Source organism: Carcharodon carcharias, chromosome 19 (genome assembly GCF_017639515.1).
Source record: "Carcharodon carcharias isolate sCarCar2 chromosome 19, sCarCar2.pri, whole genome shotgun sequence".
Classification (NCBI taxonomy): domain Eukaryota; kingdom Metazoa; phylum Chordata; class Chondrichthyes; order Lamniformes; family Lamnidae; genus Carcharodon; species Carcharodon carcharias.
In genome coordinates this window covers 40018752-40045317 of record NC_054485.1, presented here as the reverse complement: position 1 = coordinate 40045317, position 26566 = coordinate 40018752, and the positions used below count along the sequence as shown (strand labels likewise).

General features: G+C 41.1%; 1 protein-coding gene across 3 annotated transcripts; it reads left to right on the top strand.

Annotated features, from left to right (window-relative positions):
- Positions 1–15482: 15482 nt before the first annotated feature.
- LOC121291407 (gap junction beta-3 protein-like) lies at positions 15483–26333 on the top strand. 3 transcript variants are annotated; one of them, XM_041212529.1, is made up of 4 exons: positions 15504–15664; positions 16007–16062; positions 18818–18976; positions 22691–26333. In XM_041212529.1, the coding sequence occupies exon 4, from the start codon at positions 22717–22719 to the stop codon at positions 23512–23514; it is 798 nt and encodes a 265-aa protein (XP_041068463.1). In that variant the 5' UTR covers positions 15504–15664; positions 16007–16062; positions 18818–18976; positions 22691–22716; the 3' UTR covers positions 23515–26333. The 3 variants fall into 3 exon arrangements, with proteins under 3 accessions (XP_041068462.1, XP_041068463.1, XP_041068464.1); XM_041212528.1 differs by lacking the exon at positions 18818–18976 and having other exon boundaries at positions 15483–15664; XM_041212530.1 differs by lacking the exons at positions 15504–15664; positions 16007–16062; positions 18818–18976 and adding an exon at positions 21075–21097.
- Positions 26334–26566: the final 233 nt, after the last annotated feature.

The following is a 26566-nucleotide window of genomic DNA, read 5'->3' as shown; positions in this document are numbered from 1 at the left end:
CTTTCCTACCCATCTTTCTGTGACATCATGTAATTTAGGCACATGACAATGAACATGGATTACATGACTGAGTAATGAGGAGAAATCCATTAGTTAACATGGAGCAGGAAAGGAAATGAGAGGTGATAAAGTTTACTGACTCAAAGGTGTGTTGCTCTGAAAGAGTAGCATGCTTTGGAAATGTATCCCCCTAAGATGACTTTACGTATTTATGAAAGAAATAGTGATGCAATAAAATACTGAAAAATCTAACATCTTTGTGTTAATGCAAACATATGTTTAATATATTTAACAAATCCCATTATCCCTACCTAGAACTGAAGATTAGATTCAAAACTATAGAAAATAGTATCTCACTGTTTAGCTTTATAAACTCATATTAAATCTTATGGCACCTTTTACACATCTCACTCAGATTTCAAAATTATAGTGGCTCTGATATTTACCAAAGCACTATGGGTGGCATGAGGATGGGAGTTATGGGCGGGAAACCTAGCAGCTTGGATTTCCTTGAACAGTATGGAGTTTTAAATCCAGTGCAAGATTTATTTGTTTCTCCAGCCTTCCTGCCCAGAAGCCAGCCTGACTGACATGCTACCTAATGGACAAACAATCCTGCAACTCAAGATAGCAGTGTGAAGCAAATAGTTCTAGTGGTGGTGTAAGGCACAGCTCACAGGAAGTGGGAGGGGCAGCAAGATTTCTGGTGAAATGGAGATTGGCATTGGACAGATCTCAGAAATGGGTGTTTTACAGCACGGTGTGTTAGGTCCGCTCTGCCTGACCCACAAATCGTGATGTAAAGGTGCTGAAGGATCCTCCGTTTACATGCCAGGTTTTCTGATGATGGGGAAACCCATCTGGTAGCATATTAAAAACAGAGACCTTGTTAATATAAAGGCATGTAGTCTCCTTAAGAGGTTTATCAATTGGCACGAGTAGATTGGTAGACAGCAAGGGCAATTAGGGATGGGCAATGAATGCTGGCCCAGCCAGTGATGCCCACATCCCATAAAATGATTTTTTTAAAAAGCAAGCTGTTCCCCACTCTCCCCCCAGCACCGCCCCCCACCATCAATAAAAGCAGAAGTGGATTGGGTTTGGATTTGAAATTCTTAACATTTTACTGTCCCACATGACCCAAAACCGTTTCTTTTTAGGGGTTAAAATTACCCACATAAAATAGTGGCATTCAAACAGAAGCTTGCTATCTCAACACAATTACTAACTTGTTTATTTTAAATCTCCAAAATCTAAATGTCATGGACCTTACAGTTTCTCCTCCTCAAAACTTTAATCTTGCTTGCCAATTTCCATAAAGACCACAAAATAAGACAGGATGTAGAATAGATGCAGTGATTTGTACCTAATGATAACCACCTACCCAGACATATGCAGGGGAAAACAGCAAGCATTTTTTGGCCTTCCCAATTTGCATAGGAATATGCAGGTCAGGAATGTGACTACAGACTGATATGGGAAGGAGGGGTTTGGTTTCATTCCACTTTAGCACGAATACTGGGCCAGAAATGAGCTGTACCGCTTGACTGACTCAATCAAAAGGACTTTAAAAACTACTAAGATGGAGGTAGGGATCTGGTGAAAATAACAGGAAAGTAAAAGAAATAAATGATGAGAGTTAAGATAAGTTAAGGAACAACCTAAATGGTCAGGGAACAAGCTAAGCTATAAAATAAAAGTGTAGAGTAATTTTAAAAGTACAAAAAAATGAACCATTATTAAAAGAGAAATGAAACTGCCTGTACACATAGCATCCAATAAAATTGGGGAGCCCATTGTTAGGAACCAAATATAGGAATTATTGAATTATTGAACAGGAATGGCAGCCAGAAGATTGCAGCTTATAACATAATCAGAAAGGACAGGGAAGGAAGGTAGGGGTTGGGTAGCTGTGCAAATTAGAGAAAACATAATGGCAGCAGAAAAAAGAACAACTGATAGAAGGTTTGAAACTGAATATATATGAATTGGAATAAAAGACAGGAAAAGATTGGTCTGAGTAAAAATGGTGTAGTATAGAAAGGGAGGTGGAGGAAGCAGTATGTAAAGAAACATACGAAATGAGTTAAGGGCATAGAATGATAATCATGCAAGGACTTAACTACCCAAAAATAAACTGGCAAGAAGAGGTAGTGAAAGCAATACAGAGAATAAAGGTTTTACTATGTGTTGAATTTTGTCCAGGAAACAGGGGCCTGATGCTGTGCCGGAAAGCTGAGGTGATCCCGTTTTGGGCATTTGAGGGACCCCGGCACATTTTTTGGCACTGAATGAGTTAACTGCCTGGCGCACAGCTCCCATTCCTTTAAAAGATGGGAACTCGCCCCCAAGAGCTGCTGACCAACAACTCTTCAGTCTCAGCAGTGCCATCAGAAGCAGTGGCCACTGTTGGGACGGCAGCTGCCAAAGAAGCCTCATTTGGGTGCCAACATAAGATGAGTGGAGTTGGGGGTCACTAGCAGCAATCAGGCAGAGGTTGGCGCGGGCTTGGGATTGTTTCTGCAAAGATAGCCCTTGCCACTGGCGGGGCCTCTGTTCGGCGAGTGCCTGATTACAGGGCTCCCACAGGATGCCACTATGTTTTACTGGCAGGCTCCCACCTGGCCTCTGGATGGGAAGGCTGTCCACTACATTCCTTGCCACTGATAAAAATCTATGGAATCTTGAAGGTGACAGGTACTCCACTCCCTGCCTTCCCTCACCATTTTATGGTTTCCCATGTGCACATGAAGGAATCCTTTCTTAATCAACAAGTAAAATGTCCAATAACAGAGGGAACACTGCTGGACCTAGTGATTGGAAATGAACCAGATCATTTTTGAATGGAGATTTTGATGGAGTCCACAAGAAATAAAGCTCACAAATATGCAATAGCAAACTAGCCAGTAATGACACTCCATGGATGAATAAAGAAATAGGACAAAATTAAAACTGAAGAAAAAGATACACACTAAGTACATAGGCAACAAAGGAAAGGATAACCAAGTGGTAAATGAAAAGGTTCAGAAGAAGTCTGAGAAAGAAGGCAAAGAGAAACTACAATATTAAATTATCAAGGGATGAAAAAAGAAATATTAAAGTATTCTACAGGCACATAAATAACAGAAGATAAACCAGGTTAGAGATAGGACTATTAAGATACATATGACAATCTGATCGATATTGACAGCAAAACAGCAGAAATATGATATAATTACTTTGCTCAGCATTTGCTGGAGAGGCTAACATGGTGGACATGATGTTAGAAGAAGAGAACAAAGCAGATACAAAGACATTAATGATACAAAGAGAGGAGATAATCGATAAATTAGTCAAATGTAGAGAGAATAAAACCTGTGGTCTGGAGAGATTTAATCTGAACATATTAAAAATAGTAAGGGAAAGTTAGCAGAAGTAATATAATATTTACAGGTAAATTAATTAGCAAATGTTTCCGTGCCAGAAAACAGGCAGCTAATGTTACCCCTACACTTAGAAAGGGGGACAGAACAAGTCCAGGGAACTGTAAACCGATTAGCTTAACAATGATGGCAAGAAAGAAAATGGAATCCTCACTCAAAAGTGCAATAGAAAAACAGCTAGAAACTGAAAATATAATAAAGAGTAGTCAGCATGAATTCCAAAAGGAAGGTCGTATTTGATCAACCTTATTAGAATCTTTGAAAAAATAATGAAACATGTGGATGTGGCAATACAGTCGGGGTAATGGAAGAAGTTTTAACATGGGTGAGTGTGTGGATTTTTGCGCGGGTAGGGGTTGTGAAATACCAGGAAAATGTAAATGCATCATGAAGTCAGTTCCAATCTGTTGACTTTGGCATTTAACTGCAGCATGAAGTTAGACTGAATATAAGCAATCCCTTGGCAGAGGCTTTGTGGCAATTTCAATATGTTTATAGATCAATTACAGCAATGGCAAGGTAATATAGTAAACATAATATATTTGGATTTCCAAAATAGCCACATGGTAGGCTCACGACTAAGAACGGACCATGTGAATCGGGGGCGAGTAGCAGAATGGATAGCAAGCTGGCTAAAACAGAGAGTAGGGGGTGAAAGATAATGGCAAATGGATTGACAGATTGGTGTTCCACGGGATCAGTGCTTGGATGCTATTGTTCACAATTTACATAAATGATGTGGACTCTGGAATTGGAAGTGCAATGTCAAAATTTGCTGATGGTGCCAAATTGGTGGATGTTGTTTAGACAGGGGAGGACTGTGACAAAATACAAAGAAACCTGCAGAATGGTCATGTAATTGTCTACATGTGAGATAGTATATTTTAGTAGGAAGCTAAGGAGGTCACATACTCCTTGGAAAATGAGGACGCTGAACTCAAAAGGACCCAAAAGCTTGCTTGGGAATCATGATGCCACGCCACTTTATGCTGACTGCTTCAGTGATTTCTCCATCCAGCCAGTACTAAGCATGGTGTTGAATGGCTGGATGTTTCAGCAGTGAGCCAATATCATGAGTGGTTAGCACTATTTAAAACTAGCCTGCACCTCTTAAAGTGAGGTCCACTGTGACTGGAGCAGGTGCTGGCAGCCATGCAGGAAGTGAATCTAACCTGGGAAATGTTGAATAATGGCACAAGTGTGGGAGAGAATGAGCTCCAAGGTTTCCAGACATCGCACTAGAGACTTTGGAGGATGAGGTGGAAAATGGAGAGATATCCTGTATCCTGTACCTGGAGCCAGGAGGCCCTTCAGATACACACTTGGAAGGCATTGGGTCAGATGGAGGCCAATGCTAAGAATCAAACTGCAAGGACCTGGATGCAGTGCCAAAAGAAATACAATGATCTCACATGAATGGCAAAGGTCAGTGAATGCATCTTCAAATTCCATTCCCCCCAACTTCACCATTAGCCTTGCACACTGCTCAATTCATCACAACTCCATCACTCACCTATCAACAAATTATCAAACCTATCAATCAGGTCTCATACCTGGCATTCATATATTCCATCTTATCTTCTCTTACTTTAGCTCCACTGCAAGTCTCACATCCGCATCTCACATTGCCAACTATTCAACCATAACATCCACATCATATATCCATTTCATGACACTCACGGACACACTTCCCATTCTGAGCAGGATAAGGCTGTGCACAACCAGAAGCAATAGAAGCTAATCTGTGATTGTCATGGAAGAAGATGGGTTTATCAGCATGTCCTAACCCCAATGGAGTAGATAACACAAGCCATTATTGAAACAGCCATTGATGAGACCATGGTTAGTGACGGGAATGATACAACCAAACATGATAGCATCCTCATATCTAATCCACTTTTCACATCCCATCTCACCTCCCTCAGACTCCCATCTGACTTACAAGTTGAAGTTGGTGTAAGCATGCAACTCTTAATTTCGTCCCCTGCCCTCATTACAACCATTGTGCCTTTCTCCTCCTAAGAAGTGCAGCTTGGCCAGGCAAGAGCAAGAAGAGAGTCATGATGGAGAAGTACTATTGCAGCCACCAGCTCAGATACTGACACCACACTCAATTTAGACAATTGTATAAAGGCAGGATCTGCATGTGGTGAGACACTGAGCACAAATGGGCTGCAGCCAGGGAAGGGGGCAAATATAGTGCAGATGCCAACTTGGCAGAGGATGAGTTGTACACAAGTATTGCTGCAGAGGACAGATGAGCACTTTGATAGGACAGCCTACAGAAGAATACCGATGATTAAGTTCTATGAAATGTTTAGTGAATTGGGAAGCCTGCCAGACACCCTACAGTTGATGTCAAGGAGATAAAAGAATACAGAACAAGCTTGGTACAGAACTTTGCGCAGAGCTTAGAGCCCGTCCTTCTCAGTGTGGAACTGCTGGCCAGCTCCATTCACACACTCATGTCCCCAACCATGATGCTTCATTTGATGACCAATGACTCAGCTTCCATTGGAGCATTAGGTACAGCTAGCCAAGATCTAAGTGCTGCAGTGGAAACGCAGACTGCTTTCATGGAAGGTCACACAGCTGCTTTCATAGGTGTAGATTAGTGTTCAAAGGAGCTTGCAGGATGTTACACCAATCCTAGTATCTGTTCTCTAACAGATTGCTAGGATTGCTAAGGTAAGACACTGTTAGACTTCACCTCATTTGCACATTTGTGTAATTAATAAGGCTTAAGTTATCGAATTCCACATAAGTTTAGTGATGAAAAGCCTTAATTTGTGCCTATTATTGGGATGTTGTTAAGAAGTCTTTAAGTTGGCACCTCTTTAAGTGCCAAAATACTGTACTGTAGCTTTAAGAAAGAACATGTAGAGTTATAGCTCAGGCATATTTGCACATTTGGGATCCAGTGAGTCTAGCATTAGCAGTAAACAGAAGCCAAGACTGAAATACTGATTGGCTAGAAGAATGGCCTGAGAGCTAGAGTTGCAAATGTAAAGGGCAGAATTTTGCCATCAGTGAGCAGGGGGCGGGGCCCACTTGTCTATGCGTAAAATGACGCGGGATGACATCGGGCGGAACCCCTGATGTCATCCCGCCCCATTTAAATTTTCAGGAGGGTGGAGGCACAGCAAAATCAGCTGCAGGCCCGCCAACCTATCAATGGCCAAATGAGGCCATTGACAGGATCATTTAAACAATTACAGGACCTGCCTGTCCAACCTTAAGGTTGGCGGGCAGGCCAGGAGCCCCGGCGGCAAATATATAAAACATGAAACCTCATCCACTGGCGGGATGAGGTTTCATACAGGGTTTCAAAAATTTTAATTAAGTTATTATGTAAATTATGAACATGTCCCATTTCATGAACGGGACATGTTAGGGAATTTTTTTCTTCTATTGTTAATATTTTTCAATGTTGAAGCAATCTCCCTGAGGCAGCACTTAGCCTCGTGAGCGAAAAAGCACACTCTCGTTTTGGGGAATCCCTCCCGCCTGCACAGGGAGTGCATAGCGCTTCCCGCCAAACGTCACACTGGGTGGGCCTTAATCGGCCCAAAGTACAAGTTAAGGATAGGTTGCTGTAGGGAAGCCAGAAACGCTCTTTCCATTGGACAAGGATTGCAGCTATTTGGCTCGTCGTTATTAATTGCGTTGACACAGGTGCACAGACCTGGGCTGAATGTTGCAAAAACTACCAGTAAAAAGTGTATAAAATAGGGGTGCAACATTAGGGTCTTTGCAATTGCCAAAGGGTAACATTTGTCATAGAATACTTGTTGGGAAGCATTTTGTCGGGAGAGAAGAGTTAGGTGTAGGGTACTTGCTAGGAAGTTCGCATTTGTGTAGGGCATTGCCAGTCGACAGGTAATTGTTAAAGATTGGGGGCTGCCCTGAGAACCGAGAAATGACTAAAATGATTGTCACAAGTTGAGGATTGCCGTAAGAATCCAGTATAGAGGTCAGTTTTAGAATCCACTATTAGGAATAAAGGTAATTTCCTTAAGAGAAAATGTATAGTCTTTGTTATGAAGCTGCTTTCAGCTTGAGAGAGAGAGAGAGAAAAGAAACATCCAGCAAGCAGCTGTGAAATGTGCCGCTTCAGTTAAAGTGGACTGAAAGTTACAGCAGTTATGGTAAACTGGGAAACTAGAGTTGAAATCTTAAAGGTGGAAAGGCATGCACGTTATAGTTAAGCTGACTAAGTTAAAATCTCAAAGGACATTGTGAATCAAGAGACCTGATTCAAGGAACCAAGAGAAGTCCCGGGATCCACGGAAAGACAGACTGACACATGTTGAACTTGAGTATTGTGCCATGCTTCAACCAGTGGAATGTTAAGTATTAATCCTTCTGGTTCAATAAATCTTGTTAGTTCACATTCTAAATTAGTGATTGTCTTTTTTGCAAAATAAGGTTATTCCTTGACAAGAATTTTCTTACTTTGTGGTTTAGTATAGAGTCTAAATCCCTACAACCCTGCTGGAGTAACAGTGGTTCCATGGAGATTTCTATTCTCAGGAAGACAGCATTCACTCTCCCACCACTGTCACTCCGCAGTGCCCTTGCTGATGCCCAATAGCCAATGAGTCCTGGTGGCTGCTATGGGCTATGTTAAGAGTGAATATTGAAGCTGGGCTTCCTAAACTCAGAGATGCTCAAGGTTATCCTGCACCATCATCTGCTGTTTCACTGAAAGTCAGCAGCCTTCCACCAATCATGCTGCAGTCACTGGGGTAGAACTGCATAAGAGCACCAAAATAGGCAAAGGCACACAGAAGACAGATACTAAGGGAATGCAAAACACTGATTAGATGACTTTTATATGCAATATGGCATGATTTCATTTCTAAATTTGGTTTTGAATGTTTATTTTTTGGTCGCTTTTATGTTTGCATTGTAGTCAAGTTAACATTGTAATGCTCAAAGACAAAAAGCAGATATGGTACGGGACTATTTGTAGGTAGAGAACTGGGGTTGCATTTTCTGGTAATGCACTTGGATGAGTTCTTCACAGGCAGCCCAGGCTGTCTACATTGCCTCCTCCCTTGCTCTTCCTCCTCTTCCTCTTCCTACTCCTATCACACCTCCTCCTTCTTCTCCTCCTCATGCTCCTGCTCTTCAGCTTGTTGCCGTAAAGCTCTTTCGAGTATGCCAGGGCTCCTCCAGAGCACTCCAGGCAATGAAATCATTTCTTAAGCACACCAATGGTCTGCTCTATCACATTTCATACGGTAGCATGGCTCACATTGTCTACATACTGCACACATGAATTGGGGTTGTGCACTGCAGTTATTAGTCATGTGGTCAGTGTATAGCCCTTTTTTCCCAGTAGCCACTCTTCAGTTTGCCATAGTGTCTCAAATGCAGCTGGTACAGTGGACTGTCACAGAATGAAAGCTGTCAGGATAGCGTTAGAATCATATCTGCAAGAACTATATTTTATTTTAAAATTTGGAAGGACATTACATTAATTTGGACACTTGGTTTTATCTTAAAAAGGTCGTAAATTCACCCTGGAATGAGAACAAACATGCCTTTTCCAAAAAATCACTTGGCCAACATGATACTTGAGCAGGAGAGCTATTTATCTATTTGAACCACTTTAATTGATTGGGGATAAAACTGTTTTAAAGGCAAAGGCCTGGTGATTTACTGGAAATCACCTGATGGAGGAGAGGAGCTTTATGTTTTGAACTTGTTATTTTGAACTCAGTTGGGAATGAATGGAGAAGGGGAAAAGCTGCCCAGCTGGCGGTCTCCTTGCCTTGCTTGAAATTCTGTGTGGTCATCAATATCCAGATAGAAATCCTCATCTCATGAGAACTTGTCTGTATTTGGAAACCTGAGATGTTGAAACAGGAAGAGATTTATCTGGCATATTTTCCTCCACGCTAAAGCTCCATTGGTGGGAACCTCCAGCTATCTACTAGGGCTGGAAATCCATGTTTGCACGAGGAAGCAGTAGATCAACAGCATAAAAATCATGAAAACTTTATCCTTTTTATAAAGTTTTTTTCTTCAACTGCTCATCTCTGCAGTGACCCTATTTACTTCTCCTTTGTTTGTGTGCATGTGTGTGTGCTAGAGAATTTTAACAGGGATAGATAGTTACACTTCCAGATTACAAATTGTGTGTTAACCAGTTCTTGCAACTTGTTTCAAAAAAGAAGTTTTGTTTTATAATAAATCAATCATTTTGAGTTTATTGAAAGAAGCCTGGTTAACATCTCTTTTATTCTGGGTCCAATGGGAGCAAAAATAACTAATCAGCCATTTTAGTGGGTAAATGAAACATTTAAACTAATGGTGCAACCTGTGGAGTAGTGGAACTAGATAAACTGCATTCGTCCCATCCCAGTCATAAAAATACAAGATGTTGGTCTTCATGATTCACGACCTATGGTCACACATCAGCTGGACATTGAGGGGGAGAAATCTCTTTTGGTTGTGGTACAGGGCAGAGTTGATATATACACCACAAAGTGGTGTGTTTTAACTCTGCATTATGAAGAATCCTACTGAAGCTGTGTGTTCACTCACCCTTCTCTCCGGCAAGAGACAATGAAATGTACTTACCTCTCATTTTGTAGACAGCCACAGTGATCTCATCTATCTATAATGAATAGTAAACTGCAAGATATTGCAAATATCTTTGGTATTACTGAAAAGAGAGACATGTTGCTAGGATAAACTCAAGAATGCCAAATTTCAAACAATCACGATTTATGAGGAACTATAGGCTGAAATTACCCAGAAGCTTGGGAAGCCTAAAGTTCCCTATTGCTTTCTCCATGGCAACACCTCAGCTAATCAGAGTCCACCTGCCGACCTATCAGCAGCATTTTCTCCTGCGGTATAAGTTGCTGTGATTGTTTGAAATTTGGAATTCTTGTGCTTTAGCAACATGTTTCTCTTTACAGCAATATTCAAAAAATTTTAGCTTTAGCTTGGAAGGAACTAACTGCAGAAATATTCACTGCTACATTCACCTTCATGGGCGTTGGCAATGTGATCCTTGTCCTGCTCTGAGGTTGCAATTGTAGGTGCAGCAGGTGGCAGTTTTCACTGAGGATGGCCTTACTGAAATGTAGGTACATCATGCATTGTTCCATGCTGAGTTTCAGCTGGAGAATTTTTTTTTCCTGAGCACCCTGGGTGGATGGCCACCTGCTGAGATCCCTTCTCCCTCTTCTAGCAGCTTCTCCTGCTCTATGTGACCTCTTTTCATTCTATCAGTCATGTTGTATTCCAAAGATAATGCCTCCTAGTGCATCCATGTCTGAGAGCAACCGGTTTCTGCAGAAGCCTTGAGTTCAGCAAAATCTCCTTCAGCACATATCACACTATGATCTATCTGCTCTGATTACTTCAGATGGCCATTCACTGTGCACACACTAACCCTCACCAATATGACGTCAGGTGCAATTTGTCCTGAGTGTGTCCACAGATACCATTTTGGAGCTTTAAGGGTACTTGATATCCATCTCTATCAAGAACATTGGTTTCCCTTGCCCAGGAAGACCAATATTATGCAGAAAGAATGAATTGTTAAAACCGTCTGAAAAAGTAGCATTGTACTTTGTATTAATGAATCAACTAAAAGCATAGCCCTCTCTTGCAGTGACTATTTTTTATAGGTGCAAAGCACATGTAGAGAATCTGAGTTCTCAAAGCTTTCCAGGCCAAATTAACATGCACATTAGGTATGGTGTGCAATGTACTACCATCTGATACCATCTTCAAAAATAATTATTAACCTTTTTTAACATCCCTGTTTTTTATCAAAGTTGGGCCTTGACCCTTTGCCTTGGTTTCTCACTAAAATAAATCTATTATCAGCCCCATGTCATTGTTAAAATGAAATTCAAGCTTGCTGATAAATGCATCATCGTGTTGCATGAATCAATACTAGGGGAGTTCTAGTTATTGAGTGCTTGAAGAGGAAGTCATTAACTGTGCCCTTCCAGCCAGTATCAGCTCTGACAGGATACCAATTAAGGCAACTTTACATTGATCACTTAACTTATAAAATTAAGTAAAACAGTGAATCACTTGTGATTATACTCATGAGCACACATTTCAGTATATCACAGAATCACCAAGTTTCTGGATGTGACCAGCATGGTGTGTAAACAGTAATGTCAGCCAAGAAATGAGTTGAATGGGGAGCCTGCACAGTTCAGCCCTGAGCGGAAAGGGAGCAATACTGTGTAACATGTAACTGTGGCAGTTCTTGGACTGAGGAGAGAAGTAGGAACTTAATGGGAGATGAGATTCAATTACAGGTCAATGATCATGTACTGAATTCAGCCATCACAACATGGCATTAACTGACAGCAAGGTCCCCATACCTACCCTTGATGTGAAGCCATTTGGAGCAGGCCCAATCTTTCCCCCAGCCTGAGGCCCATTTGTGCCCGTGCAACCTCCATCCCGATCTCTCTTGCCCTCAGCTCTAGGCCTAATCTCCTACCTCCTCACCCCTTGACTATTGCTCTCTCCAGTTTGCTCACTTCATGGAAACAACGGTTCAATATTAGAGACAAAATTGGATCTCACCATTCAGCTGAAGGAGTTGCACCCTGCACTTTCCCTGTGCACCCAATTGAGCATGCTCAAATTTCTAAGCCATAAGATGAGGTTTTGCTCATTTAACTTTAGTGGTAGCTTGGACCTCTCAAAACACCTGTAATGCACAGAAACCATTTTGAAAATTATATATGATACAATAACAACCAATGAGATTTAAGGCAACAATTTCAAAATCTTACCTGTTTTATCAGCTGCTCAGTATAGAGAAGGTAGAAAGTATTAAAATTGATCTAGACAAATGATGGAAGGTAGAGTTTACTGCAAATAGGATCAAGGTAATTAGTACTAATGCAGGGAACAAGAACTGTGTGCACAGTGAATGTTCTCCTAACGTCAAGAAGAGGAACGTGGAAAAATTTGAGTGTTACTGCTGATCATTCAGTGAAGGCAAATACCATGCTCCCTATTCCAGCTGGCAGCATGGTGCCGAGAACCATCTCCCCTGTAGGGCTTTGGAGATACAGGTGTCTTTGTCCCTGACTGGCTCTGCTGTGCCCCCTCCCACTGTGTTCTTTTGTCCTGCAAGTGATACGGCAGAATGTAGTGGTTGTGTAGCATGTGTTTGGGTGATGTGCCTGCCATAGCTGAATAGCTGTATGTATGTAGAAGCAGTGAGAGGTGGGTGTGATATTAGCAGCATGTGTAGGTGAGTGAGGGTAAGGTGGAGTATCTGGATCTTTGGCATGACTCTACATTTCCAGGGAGTGCTGTGAATGATGGGAGTGTGGTGCATTGAGCAGAGTGAGAAGCCAATGGTGTAGTGAGTAGGAGGTACATGTGAAGATTCATTGACCTTGACTATCCACCTGAGGTTATTAGACCTCTTGTAAGCCTGTTGCCAGGTCCTCGTGTCCCAACTCTGGGGGTTGATTTTCCTGATCACCTGCACCTAGTCCACTTCTGAGGGTGGTCTTTGCGAGTCCCATGGACCTGTGCAGGACCATCATACCCACCTGCACTATTAATGCCTCCAGCGCTGCATCCTTCAGTATGGATCCCTCTATCTGCAGGGTCTTCAATTTCCAATGATTGCAGCAAACTTTTTGTCCAACTTCCCATTAAGAGATAGCATTCCTTTAAAAAAAGAACAGGCTGCCTGTACCATGTGATTGTCAAATTACTGCTTGACCCCCACGGTGGTATCGAAGGCCAACACCTCTACAGTGCCAACAGTACCACCAGGAGCAGTGGTCAAAGCCAGTACTGCAGCTAAGCTAAGGAGGAGGAGATCAGCAATGGACCAGGACTTCCAGGGATCTCAGACAGGCCCTGGCAAGGAGGTGGAGAAGGATGTCGGACAGGGCAGGGATAGGGTGGACACACAGGGGAAAAACAGTGGCAGGGGTGAGAGGGTGGCCTATGATTGGCATTAGGAACCCCGTTGGGCACAGGCCTCTCCCGTCATCTATTAAATTTGAGCAGTGGAAGGAGGAGGCCCTTAATTGGGAAATAAGGGCATCAATTAGACCACAGGCAGGCAGCCCTCCTGATGCCTACCCTGCCAATAGTAAAATTGTAGCGGGGGTGTGTGCCAACCAACTGACATGCCAGCAATGACTCAAGTCCTATTTTAAGTGCCCACCTCCTACTTTCTCACCCACAGGTAGCATATAAAATCCAGCACGCTGTTCCTCCTGGCTACAGAGTCAAGAACTAAAGCATTGAAAAGAAGTTTGGTGATTATGTGGTAAGAATGAATTAATGGTTATAAGGATAAATTTATGCCTAAGCAATTTAATGCTTAATTCATTTTTTTTTCAGTGTAGTTTACCGATATCTAATAATGTATTGCTCTTGTTTGATTCCCATATACACATATTGTAAACTGGATTTTGTAGAATACGGATCAGTCACAACCTAGAAAATGCCTCATATATGTGTTAGTCTGAGGACAGAGATTGGGATCAACAGGCAGGTTATTTCTCGAGGGATTGGGATCAGTGGGTTAGTCTGAGAAATGGAATAATGGCTAGTTAGGCCACAGCTGGAGTACTGTGAGCAGTTCTGGTCACCGCACTATAGGAAGGATGTGATTGCACTGGAGAGGGTGCAGAGCAGATTCACCAGGATGTTGCCTGAGCTGGAGCATTTCAGCTATGAAGAGAGACTGGATAGGCTAGGGTTGTTTTCCTTAGAGCAGAGAAGGCTGACCTGATAGAGGTATACAAAATTATGAGGGGCATAGATAAGGTAGATAAGAAGAAACTTTTCCCCTTAGTGGAGGTGTCAATAGACAGGGGGCATAGATTTAAGGTAAGGGGCAGGAGGTTTAGAGGACATTTGAGGAATTTTTTTTTCACCCAGAGGTTGGTTGGAATCTGGAACAAACTGCCTGATGGAGTGGTAGAGGCAAGGACCCTCACAACATTTAAGAAGTATTTAGATGAGCGCTTGAAACACCATAGCATACAGTGCTAAGGGCCAAGTGCTGGAAAATGGGATTAGGATAGATAGGTGCTTGATGGCCAGCATGGACATGATGGGCCAAATGGCCTGTTTCTGTGCTGTATAACTCTATGACTCTATGAGAATCTGGGGAGGGGTTTAATCTGAGGAATAAGACTGAGATTTGGGGGCTTACACCGAGGAAGGTGTTCTGGATTGGTGGTATTAATACGTGGAGCGAAATCAGGCTTGGGAAGGTTGGTCTGAGAAATGGTTTGGGACTGGGGGCTATTCTGAGGGATGGGATTGTGGTCATGGGGTTATTCTCAGGCTTGAAGCCAGTTTAGGAGTTGTTAGTTTTTGGTGTGTGATCAGGATCAATGGGGTTTAGTTTGCAGAATGGGATAGGTTCATCAAAGGAGTGGGGTCTGAATCAGGAACAAAGGGCTAGTCTAAGATGTGGGATTGGGATCCGGGAAAATTAGTTGAAAAGTGGGATTGGTTTTGGGGAGCGTTGGTTTGAGGAATGGGATTGGGATTGGGATTGAAGTGGGGGGAGGTTAATTGAAGAGTGGGATTGAAATCAGTTCACAAACACATAATGCATTCTCCTTCATTTTCTAATATTTTCTATATCTGGCACTTGGAAGAAGCACCTGAATTATTTGCCAAAACAACTCTATAACAACTGTCAGAAACACCTCTCTTCCTCAGCCAAATTACATTGTCCAACCACCTTAGAGGAGCTGACAAGTGGGAACACTAACACAAAAAAACAATGTTGACAATTTAGTCCTGACCTGAAAAGATTTTCCAAGATCAAGAGAAGCTGACATTTCAACATGAGTCTGAAAAAAATTAGCATGACAAATTAGTTGCAAATAAATTAATCTGAATCTGAATTACTAATCAACAGGTATTAATGCAAAAGGTGGGAGAGTGCCCAGGTGAGTCAAAGGCTTAATTATTTCTTAGCGCAGCAATGTCAAAATTCTTTTTTTTAAATGCTGATAGGGTCACTGGCCCTTTAAGGCAGACAGCATTAGTTAAGAGTGCCCCACCCAGAACACAGTGAGTAAGAAAATAAGAAACCTGAGGAGTGGCTTACAGTGTCAGACTGCTTCATAACGTGTGGAGTTTAACAGTTTGGTAGGGAGTCCATCTCAGAATCCTGTGCTTCGGGACTTTTAGCCTACTCTCTTCCTGCGTCTGTGCTTGTGGATTTAAAGCCTGAAAACATTTTTTAACTGGTGAGTCCTTCATTTTCTCTTGAGAATGAAAAGTAGAAATAAAATCTCATCGATCCATTTCATGAGAACTGAAGTTAACTTTACAAGGGTGGAAAATACATTTAAACCTTATTTTGGGAACATAATTTACAATGTTTGAACTCACACCATAATTAAGACCATTCAAATAGGGGCTGTTAAACTCAACAACATTTCTGCTTTTTCACAAAACTACATGTTCCACATGAGGAACAGCAGTTAGTAAAACTGCATTTTGGAATTGTGTTTTTTTCCCCCTCCACCAAGTCTACCCTCACCCCGTGCTCAAATTAATTTGCATTTCGGTCTTCTATTTTCTTCCAGGCAAAGAAGGCTCTGAATGTGAAATAATCATTAAAATAAAGACACCGTCAATTCTGGTAAGAAGCGTTTCACAATACAAACCAAGTTTGTCTCAACTATCAGTGAACGAAGTCGAGCTATAATTCTCAAAAGAAATGTAAACGGATATACTGAATCACAAAAATAGTGGAGAGATGGAAATCCATTTCAGAGGGTAGAATAATTTATTCTGTACAACATTCCTGGGGTTCTCCCTTTCAAATGAGGGATTATCCCTGCTACTGCACTGGCTGTATGTTAAGATTAATTACAAAACAAAAAACAGAATTACCTGGAAAAACTCAGCAGGTCTGGCAGCATCGGCGGAGAAAAGAGTTGACGTTTTGCGTCCTCATGACCCTTCAACAGTTCTGTTGAGAGAAAAACTCATATGACTCTTACGGACTCGAAACATTAACTCTGCCTTTCTCTTCACAAATGCTGAGTTTTTCCTGCATTTTTTGTTTTTGTTTCAGATTTCCAGCATCTGCGGTATTTTGCCTTGTACTTACAGCAGCTTGAATGCAGAATAGTGTTTCACAGAACCATGAGGTAAAATGAATAGCAAACCAAGGAGGGGTGACCAGAAGATTGGTTAAAGATAGAAAGGTGGAGGGGCTTAAAGAGGAGACCCAGCTCAGGTGGCTAAATACACAGTTGCCAGTTGTGTGCTGAAGGGAGTGGTGATGGACAAACTCTGAGTCAGGGGAAAGGGGGTGAGGGGTCAGGGGTGGTGGAGGCACAGAGGGTTATAAAGCTATAAGGCATTGTGGAACTGGGAGCTAACATAGGTCAGCAAATATGGGGTGATCAGGACTTTGATGCAGGATAAGATATGGCAGCATATGTTTGAAATTATTGAATCTTATAGAAGATGGAATACTGAAAAGGAGAGCATTTCGTGGCATTTGGACTGGAGGTAGAGGAAAGTGGCAAATTGAGGTTGCATTCATTGATACCACAGTCTGATGAGCCAGTGACGGAAAGGGGCATGTAGTTTGCCTCCACCATTCACTTCCTCCTCCACCTGCTCAGCTGCCCACCAGATATCTGGTGGTAAGAGCTCTGCCCTCGTGATGGTGAGGTTGTGCAGGATACAGCAGACCATGACAAATTATGACAAAGGCTATGATGAGAATTGGAAGCGCCTCCAGAGCTGTACAGCCTGAGAAAGCATTGTTTGGGCACCCCAATGGTCTGTTCGATGACAATTTGTGTGGCAGCATGGCTCTTGTTATGTGCACGATGTTCACGTGTGCATGGGTTGCACAACATAGTTATGAGCCATATGGTCAGTGGATGGCCCTTGTTGCCCAACAGCTGTCTTTTTTTTTTCCGGTGGCTCAAATACTGATATTACTGCAGACTGGCGTAGAATAAAGGCATCATGGCTGCTGCCAGGTTAGCAGGCGTTGACCTGCTTGATGTGCTGAGCATGGTCACATAGCAGCTGTCCATTGAGAACACTTTGTGATTGCTGTACATCTTTGAATTTACATGTGGCATCTATTGAACAATGTGGGCAGTCAATGGTACCCTGTACCGTAGGGAAGCCCCCTTTCCTGGTGATGTCATGAGCTTGCTCTGCCTACTTCTCTCTGGAAAGAGAGATTGCAATGTATTCTCCTCTCCCGATATGCAGGAATTCAGTGACCTCTCTTATACAAAAATGGACAGTGAACTGCATGATATTGGAGTGCTAGGGAAATAGTGAACTGGTAGTTTTATTCTCAATTATATATCTGATTTATGCAGTGATCATTTGATTTATTGGGATTTATTTTTTGTTTTAATCATCATTATTGCAAACACAGCAAGTGCTTTCCTGCTTCCCATCATGTCGTATGAGCTGGTGTTAAGAGATGTGGAACAAAGATGTTGAGATCCGAATCCATCATGATCTATTTGAATGGCAGAACAGGCTTGAGAGGCTGAATTGCTGACTCTTGTTCCTATATTCCTGCTTCTTGTGTTGCCTTATCTGGCTATGATAGTCCACCATCTTGGAGGAAACAAGTATGAGTTCATGAGGCTAAATGCCCTGAAAAGAAACTTATTTCATAAATAGTGCACAGTCATCTTAATGCCTTCACACATAGGATGGATATTTAAGAATATATCGCTAATGCAGGTAATGTGAAGCTGCCATGAAGCAGGAGATGCTTCAACACATTAGCTATATAATACTAACTGGAAAGGAAGAAGTAGTCTCAATTACAGGGGCAGGTCAGGTCGGGGATAGTCAGGGGATTGGGGAGGAGTCAAGTGGTGGGGAAAGGTCAGGTCAGGGGAGGGGTAAGTATGAGTGATGGTGGTGAGGGGGTGGGAGGTCAGTTGTACAGTTACTTAGGAATTGGACTAGAATTTTTCTGTCTAACATTTCCTGGGCAACTATCCAGGTAAGTATGTCTGTCCGAATTGTCCGAAGTCTCTGACTCTAACTCAAAGTTGGAGACTTCTTCAGAAGGTCCCTGGGAGCTGGGGAATGGCCCATCAGAAGTTCAGACTTCCCAGGCAATTCCCATGGAGTACTTGCGTTGGGATTTCCAAATGGTCCTATAGTACATCTTACAGATTACGTACAGTCTTCAACTATCTGGAGACAGGAAGACCTGAGCCATTCATTAGTCACATCTAATTGATCTGGAAGCCACTTGAATGAACACCTGTTGTTATATCTGCCATTAGCTTGAAGTTAAAGACAAATAATCTTTGGAGAGGAAGAAAGTATGGGGATTTGTTCTGATGAAAGGCCAGGACCTGAAACGTTAACTCTGTTTTTCCTCTCCACAGATGTTACCTGGCCCACTGAGTATTTCCAGGATTCTCCTTCCTCCCGCCCCGACCATTAGCCTGGGCTTCTGGATTACTAGTCCAGTAACATTACCACTACGCCATCATCTCCCCACAGAAAGAACAAGTGATGTGATCTGGTACTATGTGGAGATTGAGGTTCTGATTATGGATAACACCTAAAACATGATCCAGTTCTCTTTTTTTCAGCTGCTTAACAACATTCTGTGCATTGCCAGCATTCTGTTTGTTTATGTTACTCTTGTTCAATATCTAGTTCTAGCATTTATATAATCTTTTTGCATTCTAAATGCTTTCTCCATTTTAAGTGCAGCCATTAATAGAGGTAAATGAATGTTTTGCAGCCTTTTTTACACTTAACCATGATGCTGAAATCTGGCAGCTATGATGCTGAAATCTGGCAGCTATGAATATTTGAAGTGCATTTTCTTTTTGCATCAGGCTAGCCAGTGAGGCACACTTGCACTCTCTAATTGCTGCCAAAACCTGGCAATTTTATAAAATATCTTCATTAAAATGCATCTTTAATTTACATTTGTATGCATTTTAGCCCACAATAATGAGAAGTGTGAGGTGAAATGATGACAAATCTTTTAGCTATCTTTCAGGAGCAATCAATGTCAGCTCTTAGTGAGTGGGAAACATTTATTTTAAAACATACTTTCCCTGTGCCAATAAAATGTAAAACATGAGATACTGCAAGAACTAGATTGCAGAAGTGTTCCATGACATAAAGAGCAGCTGTTTGCACCCTAAAATTTCCCTTTAATACAACCCTTGGTGTGCCATGGACATTTCACTTATTAGAGCAGTTCACTTATCTGTGAGCTCCTGGCACATGTACCTTTTTTTTTAGCAGTTTGGTGTGTGAGACACTCTAACAAAGCATGTAAGCGGATGCTGAACTTCTCAACACACATCCATTCGAGCTGGTTAGAGGTACAATGGTACAATTATAAAAATCACACATGCCATTCTTCAGTCCAGCCAAATAACTCTGAACAAACAATAGCTAAAATTTAAACAGAGTCCTTATCTAATGTGATACAATTACACTGTATGCTTAAGGAATTTTGTTAAGCAAACATTTAGTTTATAACACATTGATACAACATATAATGTATCAATATTTATCTTACTGTCAAATGCTATTTTTTTATGTTTCTGCACAATGCAGATAAAAATGTGACTGTTGCAATATATAATAATGCAACAGTTTTGTGTGGCTCTTGTGACAGGCATGATGAATTGGTAAGAGGCAAATGCTGCTGTGTTATTTTATCACTGTCATTCTATTTTATCTCATAAAAAAACAAAAGTAGCATCCCTATTTTCTAAAATAATATCAAGAAGCAACGCAGTTTGTTCATGCTGCAACACGCTGGTCTAACTTGGATTTGCTTCCAAAACCCTGCATGTAGCAACTTTCCCATTTAGGCCTGTGCCATCATGGGGAGCTAGCAAGCACACTACAACTGCTTCTCTGAGGGGCAGGAAGAAAACTGATTCAAAAATGATGTTGTCTTCTCCAGCCTCAGAATGTACTTTATGAGAAGAAACTAAATGATCACTGTGAGTCACCTTATAGGGCAAATGCCTACTCCTGACCAATGACTATGGCATGGAGAACTAAGAAATGTAAAGAAAACCCCTTCTGAATCATTGGTATCCTCTGTTCCACCATCACTTTCAGTTGTCTAAGCTAAAGGATCTGGAATTCCCTCCCACATCGCCCTGGCTCTCCACAGCCCTTTCTCCCTTTAAGTGACTCCTTAAAAACTATCTGTTTGACCAATCTTTTGGTCACTACTCTCAATATCTTATTGTGGCTCGGTTGTCAAACCTTGCCTGGTTAAGCACCTTGGAATGTTTTCCTAAGTTAAAAGAGCTATATAAATACAAGTTGTTGTTGCAATAAATAGCACTATGGATTTTTTTTATTCATTTACAGGATGTGGGTATTGCTGGCTGGGTCAGCATTTATTGTCCATCCTTAATTTGCCTTGAGAAGGTGGTGGTGAGCTGCCTTTTTGAACCGCTGCAGGCCCTGTGGTGTGGGAACACCCACAGTGCTGTTAGGGAGAGAGTTCCAGAATTTTGACCCAGCGACAATAAAGGAACGGTGGTATAGTTCCAAGTCAGGATGGTGAGAGGCTTGGAGGGGAACTTCCAGGCGGTGGTGTTCCCAAGGATCTGCTGCCCTTGTCCTTCTAGATGGTAGTGGCCATGGGTTTGGAAGATGCTGCCTAAGGACCCTTGGTGAGTTTCTGCAGTGCATCTTGTAGATGGTACACACTACTGCCACTGTTCGTCAGTGGTAGAGGGAATGAATGGTTGTGGAAGAGGTGCCAATCAAGTGGGCTACTTTTTCCTGGATGGTGTCAAGCTTCTTGAGGGTTGTTGGAGCTGCAAGTGAAGAGTATTCCATCACACTGCTGACTTGTGCCTTGTAGATGGTGGACAGGCTTTGGGGAGTCAGGAGGTGGGTTACTTGTCACACGATTCCTAGCCTCTGACCTGCTCTTGTAACGACAGTATTTATATGGCTAGTACAGTTCAGTTTCTGGTCAATGTTAACCCCCAAGGATTTTGATAGTGGGATGCCATTGATTGTCAAGGGGCAATGGTTAGATTCTGTCTTGTTGGAGATGGTCATTGTCTGGCACATGTGTGGTGTGAACGTTTCTTGCCACTTGTCAGCCCTAGTCTGGATATTGCCCAGCACTTGCTGCATTTGGATGTGCTGCTTCAGTATAATTTACTCCCACAGTAAATTATAGTTTGAACAAAAGGTACCAAAAATTCACTTGTGGCACTACTGCAGTATCAATGTTAACAAAATCAACAATCCTTCCCTGAGGGCCACGGTGAGTAAGATTAATTCAGCAGCCCATTCTTGTTTTATGCATGAACGCAGTAGTCTGATGTAAATTGAGTATGTCTACAGCCAAAAGCTTAACATGACTTTGATGCATAGAAAGTCAAGGAGGATAGTGGTCATGCTAACTGCCATAGGGAATAGTGCAAGGAGTAGCAGTGCGCTCCTGTTCCTGCTGCAGCACTCTGCAGATTTTCAAGTTCCTTTCTCAGGTGAAGACAATCTCCTAACTGAGACCCAAGTAGCTCAAGCTGAATCTATAGATTCTATTAGCAAGATAAGACCATCTGCTCCCTGGGCTCCTTTCATAATCATGAGCTGTTCCTTGAAGATTCCCCAGCATTTGCTGCTGGTGCTCCTGTTCTTCTGCTTCCGTAATAGGATGGTCAATAGCAATTACATTCTTCAGTGAAGCAAGTAGTAATAGACTGGTTAAAATGTCAAAAAGCAGAATTTCTGCCCAGAAAACACTTACCTAAAAGCTTCTTCAAATCCTCAATTAGATGCCAGTGATGTAACTGTTTCCATCCAGGTAGTAATTGGTGAATCAACACTGAGCTAAAGCGAATGAAAATAATACTGGGGTCCAAGTGACATCAGTGTATCCCGATTCATATACTCCAATGGGGCTCCCAAATGGACACTTGGACCCCAATGAAAATGGTGATTGGTGTATCAGCAGCGGAACCAAGCACTCCTCTTTTCATAGCAATACTGTGTACAATGTAACATGCACCATAAAATATCATATTTTCATTATATAATGTATTATCCACTAAATGAAATAACCTGAGAAGTAGATTTCAACAGAGATCTGTTAGAGAATAGATGCCTTCATTTTTATTTTTCTAGGTCAAACCCTAATTTTGTTTATATCATTCATATGGGAGATGTATGCGCAGTAAATTGCTTGAAATAATATTATATTCTATCTGTAATAAATGAAACATTATGTAGTGTTCTTTTTGTTATAGATTGAAGGTTTATAACTCCAGATACCATGGACTGGAAGACACTACAAGGTGTTCTTAGTGGCGTAAATAAATATTCTACAGGATTTGGACGGATTTGGCTGTCGGTAGTTTTCATCTTCCGGGTGCTAGTTTATGTGGTGGCAGCAGAGAAAGTATGGGGTGATGACCAGAAAGACTTTGATTGTAACACCAAGCAACCTGGGTGTACCAACGTGTGTTTTGATTACTACTTTCCCATCTCCCACATCAGGCTGTGGGCTTTGCAATTGATCTTCATCTCTACGCCTTCCCTACTGGTCGTCATGCACGTGGCCTACAGAAAAGACAAAGAGAAAAAGTACCATATGAAGCACCCAGATACTGACACCAAACTCTATGAGGATGCTGGGAAAAAACATGGTGGGCTCTGGTGGACCTATTTAATTAGTCTATTTTTCAAAACTGTGATTGAAATTGTTTTCTTGTACATCCTTCATCGGATTTATGACAGTTTTGATATGCCTCGCTTGGTCAAATGTAACGTTGATCCTTGCCCCAATGTAGTAGATTGTTACATTGCCAGACCAACTGAGAAAAGGGTTTTCACCTATTTTATGGTTGGGGCGTCATCCCTTTGCATTGTAATAAGCATAACTGAAATGATCTACTTGATCTCTAAAAGGTGTTTCAGGTATTGTATGTTGCATTGTAGGAAAAGGAAATCAGTATTGCCAGAAGGCAAGTCTGACTATCATGCCCATAAGCTCATTCATACAAATTACTTAACTAATGGTAAGTCACTGGACAACATTCGTGCTTCTGCCCCAAACCTTTCCTCCATGTAATATGCTCCTCCTTTTTCTCAGTGGGGTGACTTGAAAGTGACAGCACAATAACAGTGAACTCTTTACCTATGATATATCAGATCAAATAGCAACCTTTGCCAACATTTGAATGTAAGCTTCCTCAGACAGGTAACTTGGGATTATTTTCAGACCTGGTTGAATTCTCTGAACACTGGACAAACTAGTGTGGGTCTTAGAGGGAGGAGTATAAACTTCACATATCAGGGATCTGGATCTCTTGGTGAGCAGCAAAAGAGGCATTGCTGGAGCATGATAAGCGATTCCTAGACTGGGTCTATCCTTATGCTCAGGGAGGATAAAGAACACATAGGTGTGTAGAGAGCTCTCTGGGAGGAAAAGAGGAAAAAGGAAACACTTCAGGCAATGAATGAAAGTTGTTTTATTGCAATTTCTTCCTGTCTTCATCTACAATCAGCACACACAAGCAAAAGTTACCAAAACAGTGCTAGAGGAAAGGTTTCCTTATCAGTATCAACTTCTGGAATTAGGCGTGAACTATTACCGCTGATTTTAAACATTTCTTCAATCTATTTCAGATGATTCTGAAAGCTGAAGAACGCACCAATTGCACAATTAGTTAAGATGAGTTACAAAGCCATAACTGGGAAGATGAATTCACTTACATGTGATTGAAATAGTGTTGAAGTATATTGGATAAATAACTTTGTATCCACTAATCTTATTTCAGCTCCAGTACATTGTCACCAATTCAGTCAATGTCCTGATAATGTCATAAGGATTCACTTATTAAATCAAGGTAATTTAAGATCATTCCTCTGTAACCATATGCATGAGCAGCATTTCAGAACAGTAGATCAGGCCAATACTGTAAAATATAAATGGATGAAAGTTTTGATTACTGGTTTAATAGAATAAATTAATTGTAACCATCTCCACTGTTACTAGCCACACACCTAAGCAAGATAATTGGCATGTAACCTGGCGTACAGAATTTTGCACATATGTATTGAACAAAGAAAGCCCTAAGGGGTATGAAGTTTTTGAAACGGCTGAAACTAAAGTTTATTTTCTCAGAAGAAATGAGACTGAAATATTAAACCGCACACGTTAAGATTTGGTTCTTCCAATGTTCTAAAGCTCCTTTTTGGAACAATTAAAATAATTAAGCGAGGCTTATATTCAGAGGTAAATTTTACTATGCACATATAGTACAAACTGATCTCTCACATGAAAAGCAAGAATTAATTTCTCAATGTTTGAAGTATGACAAGAAGCAATCAGTATAGAAAGCATGTCAGGCGTTGCAGAGCAATGAATTTGAGAAGCTAACTGATGGCAATTGTCGGCAAGTGGGAAAGCTAGAACTTTATTGCTATCCTAGTCCCAGAACTTAGAACAGGCCAATGCATTTAAAGCATTTTGCTGACAGACTTAAGAATACAGCTTTGATTGATTGTTGCTCACTTTATCTTCTATAAAATTGCTATAGCACGTAACAATCAAGTACTGCCATACCATTTGTAATGACTTAATTACACGTCTTGCATAAATTGATAATTTTAGTTGATTTAATTTAACATCAGTAGAATCAAGAAAGCATCAGTGTTGTAGTTTCTAAACTGTTTACATAGTGCAAATGTATATTAATGTTTTTGACATTAATGTATATGATATTAACAATGCCTGCACAGAAATACTGATGTATAATAATTCTAGAGGAGAGAATAGACATCTCACTTTCATGGGCTATGTTAATGAATTGTCCCACTGAACTTTGCTATCTCCACTGGAGAGGTTTGGTTTAATTAACTGTTGAACTTTATTAGTGATACTGCATGAATTTACAGAGAATCTAAAAAGTGTGCATATCAGTAAAAGCTTTGACACATGTAGACGGGTTAATAGTTAAAACAGCAACTTGACCTTGGTCTCTCAGAGGCTTTTAAAATAGACATAAAGTTTCAATGTAGGAAGAGTAAATAATGAAACATGCTGCTATTCCTTAATGTCTGACACCATTGTTGAAAGTTGGAAGAGAAGATATTGTTGAAATCACAATCAAGGTTAAGATTGTGATAAAAAAACAACATACTGCAGATAAATTTTTAATTTGACACCCAGGTATAAAACCGTTGTTTATAGCAGAGGCTTGATTTTCATTTCCATAAACAAGACAATTGATCAGCTGCACATCCGAGTGGCAAGCTGAAAATCTACCATTGCATTTCTTGAGTAAAAGTGTTACATTGGACAGAGCCATCAGCTTTGGTAGGGGTAAAACAGGTCAGCTGCTAATAATACACATTGCTCGCTTGTCCGTTCTATTGAAGTCAATTGAAAGGTAAATCAGGCGGGTGGATATTGGGCAGCCTATAACTTTCTGTAAACTTTACATCTCCACTAAAAAAGTTTCACTCACTGTTTCTAAAGGATACTGATTGTCTATTTGTGTATTGCATTCCATGTGAGCCATAGACTAAGGAAGGTTTACCTCCAAGCACTCCTGTGTAACTGAAGAAAAACTATTAAGAAATCACAGGTGTGGAAATGTGGCTTGTTTTTCACGTTAGGTGAAAAATTCTTTTAAAAGCATTCTCCATGAAATGATTTATTTCCCTTTCTGCTGGTTTATGTGGACCAAACATTTCATCTGCAAAGCTGAATATATTATTTTGAAACATTCCCATGGAAATGCTGTCACTGAACAACATATTTGATCAATTTTCCAGTTTGCTTGCCCTTGAATTATCATGTACTGTACATTTTCCCATATTTATACTGTACATATTTTGGAACAGAGTGAATCATTTATTAAATAAATATTTTCAAGTAATTTAGAAGTGACTTGTTTACCTTTATTTCATCTAAGAATAAGCATAATCTTTCCTCCTTTAGATAACTGACGATTCCTCTCCTGGTTCTCAGTTTAAAGCATGGAGCCAACTAAAAGATGGGCTTTGTGTTGTGTTCCCAGGCTCTGCCCATGCCATCCAACAGAGGGGACACCAAGGCATATGGAAAAGTTGTCTCAGATGAATTACTCCTCCACTTTCCCTCCAACTGCTATGGA